The sequence below is a fragment of the Labrus mixtus genome, chromosome 20, assembly GCF_963584025.1.
Source record: "Labrus mixtus chromosome 20, fLabMix1.1, whole genome shotgun sequence".
NCBI classification, from domain to species: domain Eukaryota; kingdom Metazoa; phylum Chordata; class Actinopteri; order Labriformes; family Labridae; genus Labrus; species Labrus mixtus.
The window spans coordinates 815459-831489 of NC_083631.1; the positions used below are offsets into that span (position 1 = coordinate 815459).

A 16031-nucleotide genomic window follows, 5' to 3' on the forward strand; every position below is an offset into this window, starting at 1 on the left:
ACACTTTTTTGTTAAGTATATATTTCCACATGTGTTAATTCATAGTTTTGATGCCTTCAGTGTGAATCTACAATTTTCATAGTCATGAAAAGAAAGGACACTCATTGAATGAGAAGGTGTGTCCAAACTTTTGGTCTGTACTGTACATATATATATATATTTGTTTTTGTTTTGTTTAATGTAATAAATAAACTACACACAGTATGCTGTGAAAAAAGGTGCTGGTGCCTTTAATTCCTTTGTCCCACCTAACCTGATACCTGCCTCAGCGATTAACCTTTGGAACCAGTCGCTCTATTACAATGCTATTTCCTTTGACTGTGGCTGTGCCCAACTTCATCACTATCAGCCTACAGCACTTCTTTTCATTACAAAGTCCAGGCAACACATTTTAATGTTGAATAAGGAATAACAACGTTTGTATAGGTAGGGGGATCAAAATATTTGGAGAAGATCAAAGTTTGGGTTAAATAATAAACTGTTCAATGATAAGTCAGTTTAAATAAAATAACTACCTGGTACTTTTTGTACATACTAAATATTCTAGAAATGTTCTAATATTAATATGGTCGTTTGATCTCTTCGTAGTTTGCAGCAAACAAATGAGGCAGAGAGGGAATACTGCATTCAACACACCTCGTTTGAATTCCAAGTAAGAAATTATGATTTGCTTAGTTAACAGATATTGCATAACACAATGGTCAGTTTTGTTTTTGTGGTTTGGGCAGAAAACGGCTCGCCCCGTGTTCGGGAGTAGGATTAGTTCCAAAAAAGGGGCTTATGTGAATTATAGACCACATATACTGAACCTTGCATGTGCGTCGAAAGCCAACCGGAACGCAATAAAATATCGGGTATATGGGAAGACTTAAAGTGTGGTACCGGTATCTCGTATGCACTTCCGTGAAAACAAAACCTTCCTTTAACAAAAACGATCTCACACATGTCTATGAGCTACGGACTCGTCGGATATTCCTTTAAGAAAACGTTCTCATCAGTTAACAGAAATCTTTACCATACCGTCAGCGTTAACCATTTGACTGCAAATTGACCACACCGAACACAAATGAGAGCTTGAACTGAACGTGAGCGTAAAATATAGCGTTTAAAAACAAGTGCTAACTTCCACAAGAAGTGTGGAGTATGGAGACAGATGATCGGGACTTTTTGAACACCCCTCCTGTTAAGACTGTAAGGTTTGGAGGGAGTGTTGCGGAAACTCTAGCTAAACAAAAACAGGTACGTTCCAGTTCCCACTTTGTTAAAGTTATCGAAGCACTACACACTGCAGTACAACTATCAAAACGACATTTCTTTCTGCTTTTAGTTTAACTAGATAACAAGAGACATTAAATTGGTGGCAGCGCATTGCAACATAATCATTACTATTCATCTTATTGTTTCAAGGGAGACAAAATTGACTATGAGCTGCTAAAACACCAGCTGGCGGATCCCGAGATAAAGGTAGGCTACAGTAAAGCATCAGTGTGTCCGAAGGTAACCTGAAATCTGTATGTCACATGTTTGTTCCACAATGAGCTTTCTCCTCTGACAGGATGCTCAAATCATCAACTGGCTACAAGAGTTTCGTAGTTGTGTGACCCAGCTAACCAAAGAACATGAACAGCTCATCTACACAATTTTGGTGAGGTTGAAAAGACAACAGGAAGGACATTGTAGCTCTTCATAGCTTATTGTGAACTAAGAATGGTAGGGACCTGTACCAAGCTGAGGGGATATTTTTTTTATTGTAACAATTAATCATACATTTGTTATTCAATGGAAAACGCTAAACGTTTTCTAGTACCAACTGTTGGAGTTTTTTGTACATGATTGTGCATTTGATATCTTCATGTTTTGGACTGTTTGTTGGCAAAAACAAGAATTTTCACACATTGCCCTTGGTTCTGGGAAGTTGTTATTTTCTTTAGAAATGTTTGTAATGCTTTATTTATATTGATATCATAAAGTTAGAAAACGCATACACAATAAGTTTATAGGATAGAGCGAAAGATGATAGACTGTGCAATATTCTGAAAGATTAACAGTCACTTCATCTTTGTGAAGCATTGTAAGAAAAGTAAATTACCAACATGATTATTTTCAGTATTTCAGTATCTTCCTAAATATTTTAAGTAAATAATAGGCCTCTGTTAGAAAACTGAAACGCTTTTTTGTTTTTAGAGGCTTCCTTGGGTAGGCCGTAGCCAGGCTGTAGTGGAGGAGTACATGGCCTTCCTAAGTAACCTGGTTTCGGCACAGACTGTATACCTGTGTGCCTGTCTCAAAATGGTGATCTCCCACTTTATACCAAGTAGGTTCCCCTTGACTGCTTGCATGATAAACTCATATACTAAAAATGTGAATTTATTAAAGTAATATTGACTATCTTAACAGAAATAGTTTGTTGACTGTATTTATTTATTTTATGTTAAATATATGGTGTGATTTTAAATAAAAACATTTTTTTTATCGTATCCCAACATGTTGTGATGCAAAGAAAAATAATATGGTGCGTGCGTTTGTTTCCAGAGCGAGTGACAATCTGTGAAGGAGGCATCGATATCTCTGATTCAGATGATGAAGATGAAAGTAGGTGTCATTCCTCTAATTCCTTTTTTTTTTTTAAAGCATGTCACAGAAAGGCCAAAGAGAGTGAGGGATGTTATGCAGCAAAGGGCCTGGGTTGTTTTAATGATCAGAGCTATGAGATGTTCTATATCTGATCAGGGCTTTTGTCATTGTTTTTTGCAATTAGGGGAGGTCAAGAGGTACAGTAAGTGTGAAGGCGAAGAAGGGCCAGTGTGAGATATCAGTTTACCTTTTTAGCTGGCTGTTGTAGAGTCGGTTGTCTCTCAATCGGAAGGTCGAGGGTTCAATCCCCAACTCCTGCAGACACATTTCCGATGTGTCTTTGGGCAAGACACTTAACCCCAAGTTGCTCCCGTTGCTTTGTCAGCGGTTTATGAATGGGATTAGTTACCATACTGATGGATACTTGACTTAGCAGCTTCTGCCATCAGTGTGTGAACGGGTAGGTTTGAATAGTCAGACTGGAAAAGGGCTATACAAGCTCAAGTCCATTGAACATTTACCATTCTGATTCTATATGTAAGAATACAAATGAATTAACTCAACTGCCCCTTTGATGTTTTAAGACCTCCCAAGAAACTTCGATCAGTGTCACCAGGCGTTGCAGCTAATCATCAGATTCGTGCCATCGTAAGTCCCTGCCATTTTTTGCCTTCTTGTCTTGGTTTTTATTGTTTTCAGCCATCAAAAGTTAAGATTGGATTTCACACTTCATTAGGTGAAAGAAATATCAATTTCATTAAATTTAACAAATGTGATAAAATTGTGTAGATCAAAAAAAGATTTTCTTGAACAAGGATGCGTTTTCTATTTTAATACATTAAATTGTTAAATAATAATGCATAATTTAATAACTCTGTATCTGTTATATGCATGCTGGCCTGTTCCATATGCAGGTGCAAATGAGGCTGGGTTATAGACGTTTGCTAACTGCAAAAGGCATTTTGGGGGGGTGGGTAGTGGTTAAGGGTTTCTTTCCCGCGACATAAATTGTAAAATCTTATTTCTAGAAATATTGTTTGAAAAAAGAAAGCATGCCTTTAAATTATAATAGACTGCAATGCTGGACTGCTGCTGTCTTTGTATAGCATCACTACACAAACCAAAAGCAGATACATAGCATCTTTTATTCTTTTTGTATTTCCCTACTTTCTATTTTACTGACTTTAAATATTTCCCAAATTCCAAAATCCAAATGTAGTACAATCAGCCAAGCTATCTATTAAGTAGGCGGTTATAATAAATATACTAGTAATTAGAAACAAATTATATGGAGATATTATGGAGACTCCTGATAACTTTGACAGGTCTAGTTAATAGAATAGAATAGAATTACTTTATTGATCCCAGACTGGGAAATTGTGGGAAATAATGAACCCAATGTGGTCTAAAGGAATTGTCTTTCTTTAAGGATAACCTTAGAAATATACATTGTTACAAAGCTAGACAAGAGACAAGGAGGAAAAGAACTTAGAACTTCTACAAAGATGTACTAACATTTGTTATAATCCTGTCTTGAACTTTTATTTTATTATCAAAAAATCCAATTGCATTGCATTGTACCAATTTCTATCTTTTTCAGCACAAGTCGCTTTCTGATGCCCATTTTACAAGACAACTTTCCTTTTATACAGAAATCATCCAGAACGCTGGTAAGAAACAACTGAATTATGCTTCAACTTATACAGAACAGCTCAACTTGACTTGAGAGTTGTTATTGTTGCACCACTTGATATTTGACAGGTGACCTGGGTATATTATAGATACAGCAGCTCTGTATTTTTTTTTTTTAATTGTGTGTGTGTAGTGAACAATCATCCAGAATTCTATCAAACATCTGTCAGAAATACTTGGGCCTGGAAAACAAATGAAATATTAATTTCCGATTGACATCATTAACACAGTCTGGTTTTTTCTTTTGATTGTTTTTTTGTCTCCACAGGAGTGTTATGTTCACAACCTCTTGAGGGTTACCATTTATATACCATCAATTAGACGAGAAGTACTGGAAGTGATCATTGGCAAAATGCTTAAACTAGATGTAAGTGTTTGAGCTCACATTATTCCACTCAGACTCAGATTCCACACACGACAACTGAATTTAAAAGGATGAAAAAAAACAGTGTTTTCTATTTAGATTTGAAATGAACCGTTGAAAGTTGCTCTTTGCAATTATTTATTTCAAGATCCATGTTGGTTTGTGGTGATATTGTCACAGAACTTGATTTACTTTATTTTTTATTGGTAGCAAAGTAAGAAGCATTTACCAGATTGAAAATGTTTCCTGTTATTCCTGTCTAAATTTGAATTATTGTTTTTTAATCTAAGTAGTTACTGCACATTGGTTTTATATGTCATTTCATTGTTAAGAAAAGTCATATACTGTCTCAGAGTAACATTAGTAAATAATTCACAATATAATTCACTGGAAAATAGTGCAGTTTGTGAGTATCTTACTGTCTGTAACTGTTGTATGTTTTAGGTGAGTGCATCCAGGTCAGACATTGATGAAGCAGAAGAAAATGCAGTGCAGCAGCAGGCAGAGGGACTGACTGAGGAAGGACTATTTGACATGGTAAGAACTTGAAATGGTTTGCTGATTTATCTGGGTTTGAGTTCATTTTTAAATTAGTAAAACTCAGTTATAAAGGGCTAGAATCTTTCAGAATTTAGATTTATCACATGAAGATTAAGGGCTAGCATTTTACAAATGATACAGTATGTAGTATGTACACATTTTAAGTTTTTGCTAATGACTCATGAACATATGGTGTAAAAAATATTTTCACATTGTGATCCTTGGATGAAAATTAGTCATTGTCTCTCTTATGTTCATTATGGAAGACATCAATATTTTTTTTAAATATCGAAGTTGATAGACATCAATAAATGAAAAGGTCTAGGTTTGAATTGTTTATAGATCTTCACAAATCAAATATTTTAAATTGTATTAAGAACATTCAGCAAACGCAATCAGTAACCTATAGTCATTTCTATGCAAATCATTTTCTGATATATTTAAAAATTCAATCCAATTTCACTAATGCTTTTGACAACATTACTAAAACTAGAAGAAGTGTAATTTCCTTTTAGAATTGTATCATCAGTGCTTTATCATCTGTGAAAAGTGTGAAGAATGTAATGTCAGAAAACCTCAGGATTTGCACGTTTATATCATAGCCTCATAACTATGCATAACTGTAAAGGGAATCATGTCTCCACTGTGGTTCAGTTGGAATGTCCATCAATTCGTGAATACAAAGAAGGGTCATGGCCAATTGTATTTGGTAATAGTGCAGTACATTTTGAGTGTTAATTAGGCAATATCAAGTGAAAGCTTTTAAAGACAATTGAAAGCCCACAAGGTGTTACAATAGCTTAACTAACTCGTCTGTTAAATTTAGTTACATGAAACTTGGTAAAAAAAAGTACTTAATAGGCAGTCCATAACATATTTTAACATGGTACTAACTGCCCCATCATAAGGCTTACCCTCCATATGAAATGATCCGTCTCTTAAATGTGATATTCAATTATAACTCAAACATACTGTGGTTGTTATTTTATGACCTACTATTTCTATACATTTGAATGTCCGTACTATTGTTTATGTTAACTGTTAAAAGGAGGTAGGATTAGTCTTTTAATTGGATTTATTTTCTTCTTGAGATTTCCCTAGGTTTTCTTTAGACAATATTGTTGCCAATGCTATGGCAGAAGGGAAATTCTCTTCCCGAATGAACCATTCTTAGGTCAAATCTGTCTTTTTTTGGAGACAATACATTTGTTGCCAGAGAGTTTGTTTTAGTTTGAAATGGGTTATTAATAAATGATAAATAATTAGCCAGGGTTACCAACTTGAGTTGCATCACGGGGAAGTATCAAGTAGATGGCTTGACAAAAAAAACAATCAAAAATCAAGAAAAAGCTAGTTTTTTTAAGTTAATGTAGTTGTGCTCTTCCCTATAATATTGATTTTTTTTCTTAAAATGTAAATTTGTAAGGGTTTTTAAGTATTTTTAAGTACCAAAAAACTACAAATTTATGGAAAAACAAAATTTTCTTTCATCCAAAAATCTACTTCTCAATTAAAAAGCATTCTATATAATGACATTTGGAACCATAAAAAATGCATATGTATATTCCAGCCCACTGTAATCTCTTATAAAGATGGCACTCCTCTTCATAAAGTTGAGTATTTTAAATATCTTGGTGTTGGGCATGATCCAGAACTCCTTTTCACATCACTTATTATGTCCTATGTAAATTATGTACATTTTCAGTGTTTTATCAAAGTGTGTTGCTTTTTGTTGTCTGCATTGACAAAAATGTTTTTTTCCCTGTCATTTAGAATCTGTTGTCAAGGTCATGAGGTCACGTTTTCCTCAATAAAACATTGTAATATCACTTAGTAAATTCAAAACAAACTCGGCAAAATTGTGCAGATCTGCTTCAACTTAACTCTTAACAGAAAGAAATCTATTTTAAGTTAAAGTTAAATCTGTTTACTAACCACACTTATCATGGATCAAGCTGACATGGATCAAGATGCTCTGTAACAACTCTATATACTCTACAATTATTTTACAAAAGTACTTAAAAGTAAAGCACCCATATGTTCTTTCAAAAAGTCCAACTAAATTATTTAACACTAAATTGTTTTCTGTAGAAATCGATAATACGTACCTGTCAAACGATAAACAATTCAGACACTTTTCTCTCCCTTCCCCATGCTCTGTCATTACAAATATATTTTGTAGATTCTTGTTTAAAGAATAGCTCTCTTGCTAAAGAATACATTTTTAAATTGCACTAAAAAAAGAAAACAACCTTCACTGTTCATGGCTTTGTCCTAAAAGAATCAACTAATCCCTAAAGCAAAAAACTGTGACGAATAAATGTATCAAAGAAAGGAAGAATACATAAGAACTGGTTATTGAAAGATTTCCCCTTGTGTTCGTCAGGATGAAATGGAGTTGGTGAAAATAATATGCATGAAATGCTAGTTGAATTTGAATGTTTAAAAGGAGCTGAAATCTTCAAATAATGAACTATCCAAAACAATCTTAAGTGCAAACATTCAAAGAAGTTGAGTGGCAGCTTTACAACTGTTGTTAAGCTGGAATTACTTGCTCCTTTGAATGAATATAGCTTATATCCAGTTTGACAATTTTGTAGCTGTAAATGATAAATTGCATGGCAGTAAATTACAGAGACTTTTGAAAGTCTTCAAAGTGCCTAACAATATAAAATGAATTGTATTTGTATGTGTCTACAACAAAGTTAATAATTATTAGCTAACAGTAAAAACAAAAAATGAGAATTTTAAAAACTACACATCATTTTGGAAAGGTGTGTTGTCATTTTTATTACAGTCTTATTAAACCATTAATCTGCCTAATACAAAGTAATTTCACACTGCCTAATGCAAAATATTAGTCAGATTAAATGGGTTGCAAATGGAAGTCCTCACCTGTACATTTTATTTCGAAGACTTGGTTAAAGGTTAGGCAATGTTTAGGCAGGTAGTGGATATCCGGGTAATTGATTAAGGATACTTAGGCAGAGGCATCCCATTCCCTCTGCAGATCCCTGTAACAACTTTGACTTAGCAAATTGAGATACAAGAATGAAGTTGGACTAGAGAGTTGAATTCTGTGACTTTTATCAGCTTTTATATGGAGACATGGGTTAAAAGAAATTAAGGAAAATAAATCACGCAGTAGGCAATGGGATTTATGATCACATTTAGACCAGTATGCGTACCTATATGTATTCTTTATAGAGTCTAGGATAAGGGTAAGTCTCCAGGATACTAATATAAATCATTATAATATCACCTGAAATTATGAATGTTTAAGGTCTTTTTTTCCTGTTTGTCTGCCAGGATGAGGATGTGTCGGAAGATCCCCCCTCGAGGACAGCTGTGATGGCCCATCCAGTGGCTGAGAGGCTGGACAGTCTTATGGCAGTTCTGTTGGCTTATATCAAAGACATCTGCAATGTCAATGGTAGCTGAATAACTGCTGTTACAATAAGAAACAGAGCTGAGCTTACATTTCTAAAACAGGTCTGAAGGTCTCTTAAAAGAAAGGGAGGACAAGATTAAGTAAAATATTAGAAATAGTATTATATATATAAAGAATATTATATTATAATAATATTATTGAACCAAACAATAAATAGGGTGGACTTTGTGTGCTTAACAGCTTTTGCAATCTGAATCTGGTATATATGTTATATACAATGTATAATATGTTATCATGGTCTCTCCTTTGTGTTTTCTTTCTCAGGCTCTTTTGTTGTGGAAAGTACTAAGGAGCTGTACAAAGATTTGTTGAGTGTGTTTGACAAGGTCATTCTGCCAACACATGCTTCCTGTCATGTCCAGTACACACTATTTTACCTGTGCAGCTTCAGACTGGTTAGTACTTCTTACTCTGTGCTTCAGTGTTTGTCTAATTAAAATGGAATGTAACATTTAGTGTTTCCATCAGTAGTCACACTTATGATCAGTTTCTTGGAGGTAGGTCGGGCAACAGACATAAATAAGATGGTTAACTCAATAGAGCATTTCAAGAGCCAGACCTTTTTTAGAAGTTGGGGGAGACCAAAGTTGAGCTAAGAGACAAAACTCCAATTTCATTTTAATGTTGAACGTGTGAATTGATACTATGCGCTGAACAATGTGATATGAACAACTTTATATGGTGCTGATATAAAAGTTGCTCTGTTTTGAGAAACTATCATTAGCTTTAAGGGAAAAATTGATAGTTTATGATTTTGGTTCCATGAGTGTTCTTCTATACTTTGATGAATGTACACCATATAAGAACAGAGTTTCTGGAGTTCCATATTTCTTGCATTTTCTATTATACAGGCCTTGGCCGAGGCATTCTTGGATCATCTTTGGAAAATCTTGCAGAGCCCGTCTCAGCCTGCTGTCCTCCGCCAGGCTGCTGCTGGATACATGGGGAGCTTCTTGGCTCGAGCCAAGTTTATTCCTGTGCTGTAAGTGTTATTTTTAATTTTCCTGCCCCCCCCTAAAAAAGTATGACCGGTAAAGGAAAAAATGTTTTCAGTCATCACTGCTGACACACCTCAAGAGAGTGCGCATGCGCCGACCGCACAAGTCACATAGTGACCACTGGCCAGATCATAACTAAATTGCTGGTTTTAATTTAATTAACTCTGCAGGATAGATCATTTTGAATATTGTATTTACAGACTGCAAGTGTCAAATCATACTTATTCTGACCACAGAGCCAAAATAGTACTTTTTTTGGGACCATGTTTGTCATGCTGTTACTCCAATTCACTGTTCTTCTCCCTCCTTCAGAACTGTGAAGGCATGTCTGGACCTGCTGCTCTCCTGGATCCATCAATACATTGACAGCCAGGACAGCAATGGAAAACAGGCCTGCTGTGATATTGGTCTGCACGGGCCCTTCTATACTGCCTGTCAGGCCGTCTTCTATACACTCATCTTTAGACATAGAGCCATTCTGGAGGGAAACATGAAGAAAGGTAAGAAGCTCTGAAGAGTACTAACATACACTTATCCCAGCATCACATGCTATTCAAACATTACTCTGTAGAGAGTGGATACATTTGAATCTTGAATTTTGTGTATACTATTTTAGGTATTGTTCCTTTCCTTTGTTGCTGTTTCCAAATTTCTAAATGTTTATCCAAAACATCTGATGACATGACAGCAGTAATAATAGCATTATAACAATTATAAGCTACTAGAGGCATACTGTCTTTCTTCTGGGTTTGTCAGGTCTGGAGTACTTGCAGAGCCTGAATCTGGAGCGGGTGGTGATGTGTCAGCTGAACCCACTCAAAGTCTGCCTGCCTTCAGTTACTAGCATGTTTGCAGCCATTACAAGGTACACCCCCTATTTCAAATTTCTTTAGTTCAGTTCAATTATTTAACTCTGTTGTTGAGACATGCTACACACACCTAGGCATAAATACACACACATGCACAAACAGGATACTATGGACATGCACTGATGGAGAGATGTCTGAGTGAAGGGATGCACGTGAAAGAGTGCCTGAGCAGTTGGGGGTGTTCTGTGCCTTACTCAAGGGCACTTCGGGCTGAGTCCATTTTCAGCAATTGAACAAGCAACCCTTTTGGTTCCCACCCCAAGTCCCTACACAAACCCACTGCAGCAGCCCCTTTGACACTGGCTCTAGACATTTGGAAATGGTAAATGGACTTCAGTAGTACGACACCCTGATATGCAATGTTCATTACAACTATTGATGCTGTATCTTTCTTAATTTTTAATAATCTCTCACAAGCTTTAACGTTTGCGACCACTGGTTAAGTATGCAATGGTGTTTTAAAAAATAATAATTTTAATGTAAATCCTAAAAAGAAATTGTGACCAGGATGGTTTTTATACATACCAGACCCTCAAGAGGGAAAATAATCCATGTCTTTAGTATATGCAAACCTACAAGTGTGATTTTCCGGTTTTATTTACAAAATAATAAGAAATAAATTTGGTCTGCGCCATCACTAACAATACATGACAGTTGATGTGTTTTTTTTTTCAGAAAGTACCAGGTGGTGTTCTGCTACACCATCATAGAGAGGAACAACCGTAATGTGCTTCCGGTGGTTCGCAGCTCTGCAGGGGGAGACAGTTTAACGACTAACACCAACCCTCTGGACAGCTTCTTCCCCTTCGACCCCTACCTACTTCAGAGGTACACAGACTCATTCTTCTTGACAAGATAGCAACTCTTTACTCTTTTCTATGGCTTGTGACTCGATTCCCTCTCTGCAATAACACAGTTGCATTTTTGCTGAAACAAAATAGATTGCAGGAGTCAGAAGTTGCGGGAAAATCACATTTTTACAAACTACAATTTTTTTTTCCTGCATTGCATGCCTTGATTAGAGAGAAAGTATAGTGGATAGAGTCAGAAATAAAGGGAGAGAGAGAGTAGGGAATGACAAGCAACAGAATTACTTTCAGAGATGCTAGGAATACTGCACAAGTTAACTGAAACTACATGAACGGAACTCAACAAACACTATCTCAGAAACTTTCTGTGGATGTTTATGTGTACAGGTCTGGTCAGCTGATTGAGCCATTGTACCAGGTCTGGGAGGAACTAGCAGACACGGAGCTGCCTCCCACCCAAACAGGCAATCAGGTAAGATGACAGAAGACTTCATGGGGTACTTCAGTAACGTCCTACTGCCATATATTGGGACATTTTTAATATTTTAGGCTGAACGTAACAATTATTTTAATTGTTGATTATTTTCCGTTTATTTTGTATATGAAATGCCAACTGTGGTCAAAAGTAGCATCCAATTTTCACAAAGCCAAGGGTGACTTTTTTGTGGGGGTTTGGTCTGTTGGTTTTTCAACTTCCACCAGTCCATTGCTATGTTTACGAAGCCATTAATATCACTAAGATCACTTATAATCGGTATGACAGCGTGATTAGAATAAAGTGCTTCCTGGTAACACCTCAAAATCCAAATCCGGCCAGTTTTGAAAGATTTCTTTCTGATCCGGAGGGTGTGTTTATAGAAAATCTATATACTTGTTTTGATCATTTCTTCCTGGTTTGGTTAAAATCATTCTTGCTCTCAACATTTGCACATGTCTAAAAGTCCTCCTACAGACAGAGCGGCAACCTCTGGTGTTGAAAAATTGAGCCAATGCCTAGGTTCAATAAACTGCAGTTCCACAATGTCTACTTGACTCCAATAGCTCAGAAGGGGAGAGGTTACTCTGTGTTGAACCACAAACGCTTGTCTGCTACTGTGTCATTCACTCTGAAAGAGCATCCCCCTTCCCCTTATATTTCATTCTGGATCTTTGGATGGAAACAAACCCTGTCAGCAATTTTATTCAAGTTATTGAGAGCTCTTCTCCACATGAAAACCCCCAAAAGGGCAAAGCTCTTTGCTTTAAAACTTAACTGACATGTTTGCTTTTGAATATAGTTAGATAATAAAACTTTCAAACCCGACCTTGAGATGGAGTAAAAAGCAATTTGCAGTGGCCATCTTTTTGGGATAATTTGCCTCTCTTATGGAACTAGAAGACATAGAATGCCCAGGTCGAACATGTAATATAAAATATAAAAAGCCTTTCTGTATCTACATAGGTATATCGTGAGAGCATATAAAGTTAATCATCCAGTCTTGCTTTATGTTTTTTCTGGACTCTATGACATGGATTTAGAACTTCTTTGATGTTTATGTAGTGTTGATCACCAAACTGATGTTGTGTTTGTTCCTCCAATGTTAGGGCTCAAGGGAGGACGAGGATGACTTCCTGTGTGGGGAGACTCCCAAGACAGAGGGTGTAGTGGGAATGACACCAGGCTCCTACGACTCAAACTTTTGTTGCCCAAGCAGCATGGGTTCACCCCCAATCACCTTCCAATGACCTTAATGCTTCGTCATCTTCTGTCCTATTTAATGGATCCCTGTGGGTTTGACAGAGACTTTCTGCTCTGTGACTCCAGAACCTTTTGAAGAACAGATGTTCTTTTGATATCATCAAGGTCACTCCCAGAGCGAGCAGCCACACATGGGCAGGAATCTGTAATGTGACAGTAATCTTCCCTTCATAATTCAGATTGTCTTTAATCAAAAGAATTGCAGCAAACAGTAGAATAATTCACAAACCAGTCAAATCAGAAGATATTGGACTGATCTCTATTCATATCAGAATACATAACATCAGTGTTAATGAATAAATAATCGATATCTGTATCTGTGAGAGAGCCCCAAATTTCTGTTAATGACTGACAACATATCAAGTATCAAAAATTGAGTTTCTTGAATTTCCACATTAGGCTGGCTTCAAAATTAGTCCAAAGCCAAAGACTACAATATTAAAATACCCAATTTTACAGCCAAAATAAACATGTTATAGCCTGGCTTTCTATTGTTTATTTACCCATTTATGCCATTCAGTGTGTAAGATGTTATAGACCCTGAACTTTACAGCCATTTCTGGGTTTGTTGTGTGGTCTTTTTTTGTACTAACTGAGCGACAAGTTAAAGAAGAAGAAGTCAGTGCTTTTTATTTTGTTTTTATTTTGAGCTACCTGGCTTGTTAAGCTTTTTTTATATATTGATTTATTTGTTTTAATTCTGACTTCCATGCCCCCTGTGAAAACACAGTTGATTGCTTTATGAGGCCTCGATATTCTGTTAAGCAATCAAGTGACATTGACATTGGTGAGACTGTGTCTTAACCTTGGCAGAAATGTATGCACAGACAGAAGAATTTGGATTTGGACTTATATGAGAGTTATATTTTTGGCAGTAAAGTGAGTTCATACAAGACAGACTTGAAAAAATGTCAACATACATCTTATGACATTTGAGTATTTAAAATTTCTCCAATCTAATTATTCCTTTACTGTTTACCTGTCTGTTAATGGTTAACATGTTTGTGTTATGTCTTGTCTTATGTCAGAGTTTTATGTTTAAAAGTCAATTATGTTTTGGCTTCTCTCCATCACACCTGTCTTTGTTATTTGTCTTATTACTTCAGAGCGCCAGAGTATTTTTATTTTTTGTACAAATGCTATCAGTTTCTGGCACAGAATTACATTGCATTTGCTCCTGAAACACATATGCAATCTTTTCTCCAGTACAGCTTATAGAGTATGTTTTATTTATTTATAATTTTTACAATTATTACAGCATTTTAACAGAAAACTGTTACAAAATATATCTGTTTTTTCAGAGTGAAGTAGTGTAGACAGTCATCCTGTATACTTAACACATAAGTATTTTTTGTCTGCAAAATTACTTCTGTGGAAAACTGAGCTATCAGACTGCATGCTGACTGATCCAGATATTTGCCCCACAATTTATGAAATTGTCAACCTGTGAAAAATCACTGCTTTAGCAGAAAAATCTAATTTTAGACAACTTGAATAAACCGCATCAAATTCAGTCGTCAGTTATTTAATAGAAAAATGAAACAGATGTGGCCACATCAAAGATGCAATATTGCAGATATACAGGACGTGTCAGTATTTTTGAAAGCATTTGCAGCTGTTGATTTAAATAAAAGGTAACACAAGATAAAGCAGGAGCTACAGCAACTTGTAATTATCTCCTGGATGTAGGACACATCAACATGAACCATGCAGTGAAATGAAATGGCAGATGACAAGCACTGCTCCGGCCCAACTATTATTTTGCCTTTAATTTTTAGTGAGGGCACGGGATGAGTTGCCAAAATAGGCAAAAGGGACACTTGCTTTTTCCCTGTATTTGCTCAACAGTTCACAACTTCTATGACAGAAGATAAGCGGTGTGATGGAGAGACATGGCAGTGTGGTGCTCTGACAAAGGAAGACTCTTTAAACTGACCATGTCTAGATTATCCTTTTCAAGGAAACAAGTCCTCAATTACATACATTAGTTTAGATTCTATATTGCCAGTAAGTTTCATTTTGAGCATTAATGGTTGTCTGTCCTTATGTGTCAGACATGGGATTGATTGATGATCTGTCCAGGGTTTATCTTGCCTCTTCCCAAGTGTCTGCTGGGATTGGTTCCTCTCCTTAATGATCCTGCAAGGGATAAGCAGTTGTAGCTGATGTATGACTGGATGATTTATTGGGTTTCTTAGAGACTTCTGCACATATTTTATCATCAAAAGTCGGAAGTCCTCAGTCCAAAACTTCCCACTGCTGAACCTCCTCAATAGACACAGTTGAATGGTTCAAAGGAAGACTCCCATTTCATGTGTGAGCTAGCTTTGGCATTAAAACATTGGTTGTGTTTTCAAGCACTCAAATCAATTTGTTGAAGTGACATCATTTAGAGAAGGTATTGGATGATGTCCTGTATGTTGACTGAAGTTTTGTCCGCCATGGGTTCAACTTTTTCTTCAGCATCTTCTGCTTGTCCAGGTACTCTCCAGTTCTCTGTTGCTCATACATGGTGAGGGCTGACACCTGGGGCTGATGCTGCCTCAGATGCACTCACTGAAGGTACAAGTCAATCGCAGTGAGACAGAAATAGGTTTTAGTAGATACACAATTAAATCATCATCATGTGACATAAGTTAAACTTAAAAAGAGAAATCTACTTATACTTTCTCAATTTCAAATTCACACCATATAATCCACTTGCTAAGCTAAATTTGGTTGATATGTTGTCTCGTAAGTGTATCTATTGAAATAGAAGTTGGTGATCCATGTAAAACCACAAACCTAGTGTAAAGCACGTCACCTGAGATTTCATTTTGTATGGAGAGTATATCAGCAAGACTCCATTAGCCAATACACTGATCCAGGAAAATCAGCTATTGATATTCCTTGTCACAAGGTGAGAAAATCTTGTGTTTCTCTACTCTTACCAGCAAATTGGGCCAAATTCTGAACTTTTATCCGCAATAGAAAAACATGTCTCCAGACTAAAACGA

At 36.1% G+C, this 16031-nt stretch overlaps 2 protein-coding genes across 7 annotated transcripts in view; one reads left to right on the top strand and one right to left on the bottom strand.

The window, feature by feature from the left end:
- Positions 1-760: 760 nt before the first annotated feature.
- rrn3 (RRN3 homolog, RNA polymerase I transcription factor) lies at positions 761-14548 on the top strand. The gene is made up of 17 exons (XM_061027250.1): positions 761-1239; positions 1408-1464; positions 1556-1645; positions 2185-2314; positions 2533-2592; positions 3159-3222; positions 4175-4244; positions 4535-4633; positions 5075-5167; positions 8480-8603; positions 8886-9016; positions 9473-9603; positions 9932-10119; positions 10376-10484; positions 11164-11316; positions 11685-11769; positions 12882-14548. Exons 1-17 carry the CDS (start codon positions 1144-1146, stop codon positions 13020-13022), a joined length of 1821 nt encoding a protein of 606 aa, XP_060883233.1. The 5' UTR covers positions 761-1143; the 3' UTR covers positions 13023-14548.
- The window catches only part of si:dkeyp-72e1.9 (syntaxin-binding protein 4), a 57024-nt gene continuing 55277 nt past the window's right edge, over positions 14285-16031 (bottom strand). For 5 of the 6 annotated variants that reach the window (XM_061027245.1, XM_061027248.1, XM_061027243.1 and 2 more), the window contains one exon: positions 14285-15174. In XM_061027245.1, coding sequence (XP_060883228.1) covers positions 15086-15174 — 89 coding nt within the window. In that variant the 3' untranslated portion in view covers positions 14285-15085. Of the gene's footprint in view, positions 15592-16031 lie in introns of all 6 variants that reach the window. The other variant, XM_061027246.1, reaches the window with a different exon arrangement.

What these genes read in the sequence shown, in the direction of transcription:
- rrn3 (XM_061027250.1), top strand. Translation starts at nt 1,144, where the DNA reads ATGGAGACAGATGATCGGGACTTTTTGAACACCCCTCCTGTTAAGACT. An exon ending in GATCTCCCACTTTATACCAA is followed by an intron (nt 2,315 to 2,532) that starts GTAGGTTCCCCT and finishes GTTTGTTTCCAG; the next exon opens with AGCGAGTGACAATCTGTGAA. An exon ending in GCCAAGTTTATTCCTGTGCT is followed by an intron (nt 9,604 to 9,931) that starts GTAAGTGTTATT and finishes TCCCTCCTTCAG; the next exon opens with AACTGTGAAGGCATGTCTGG.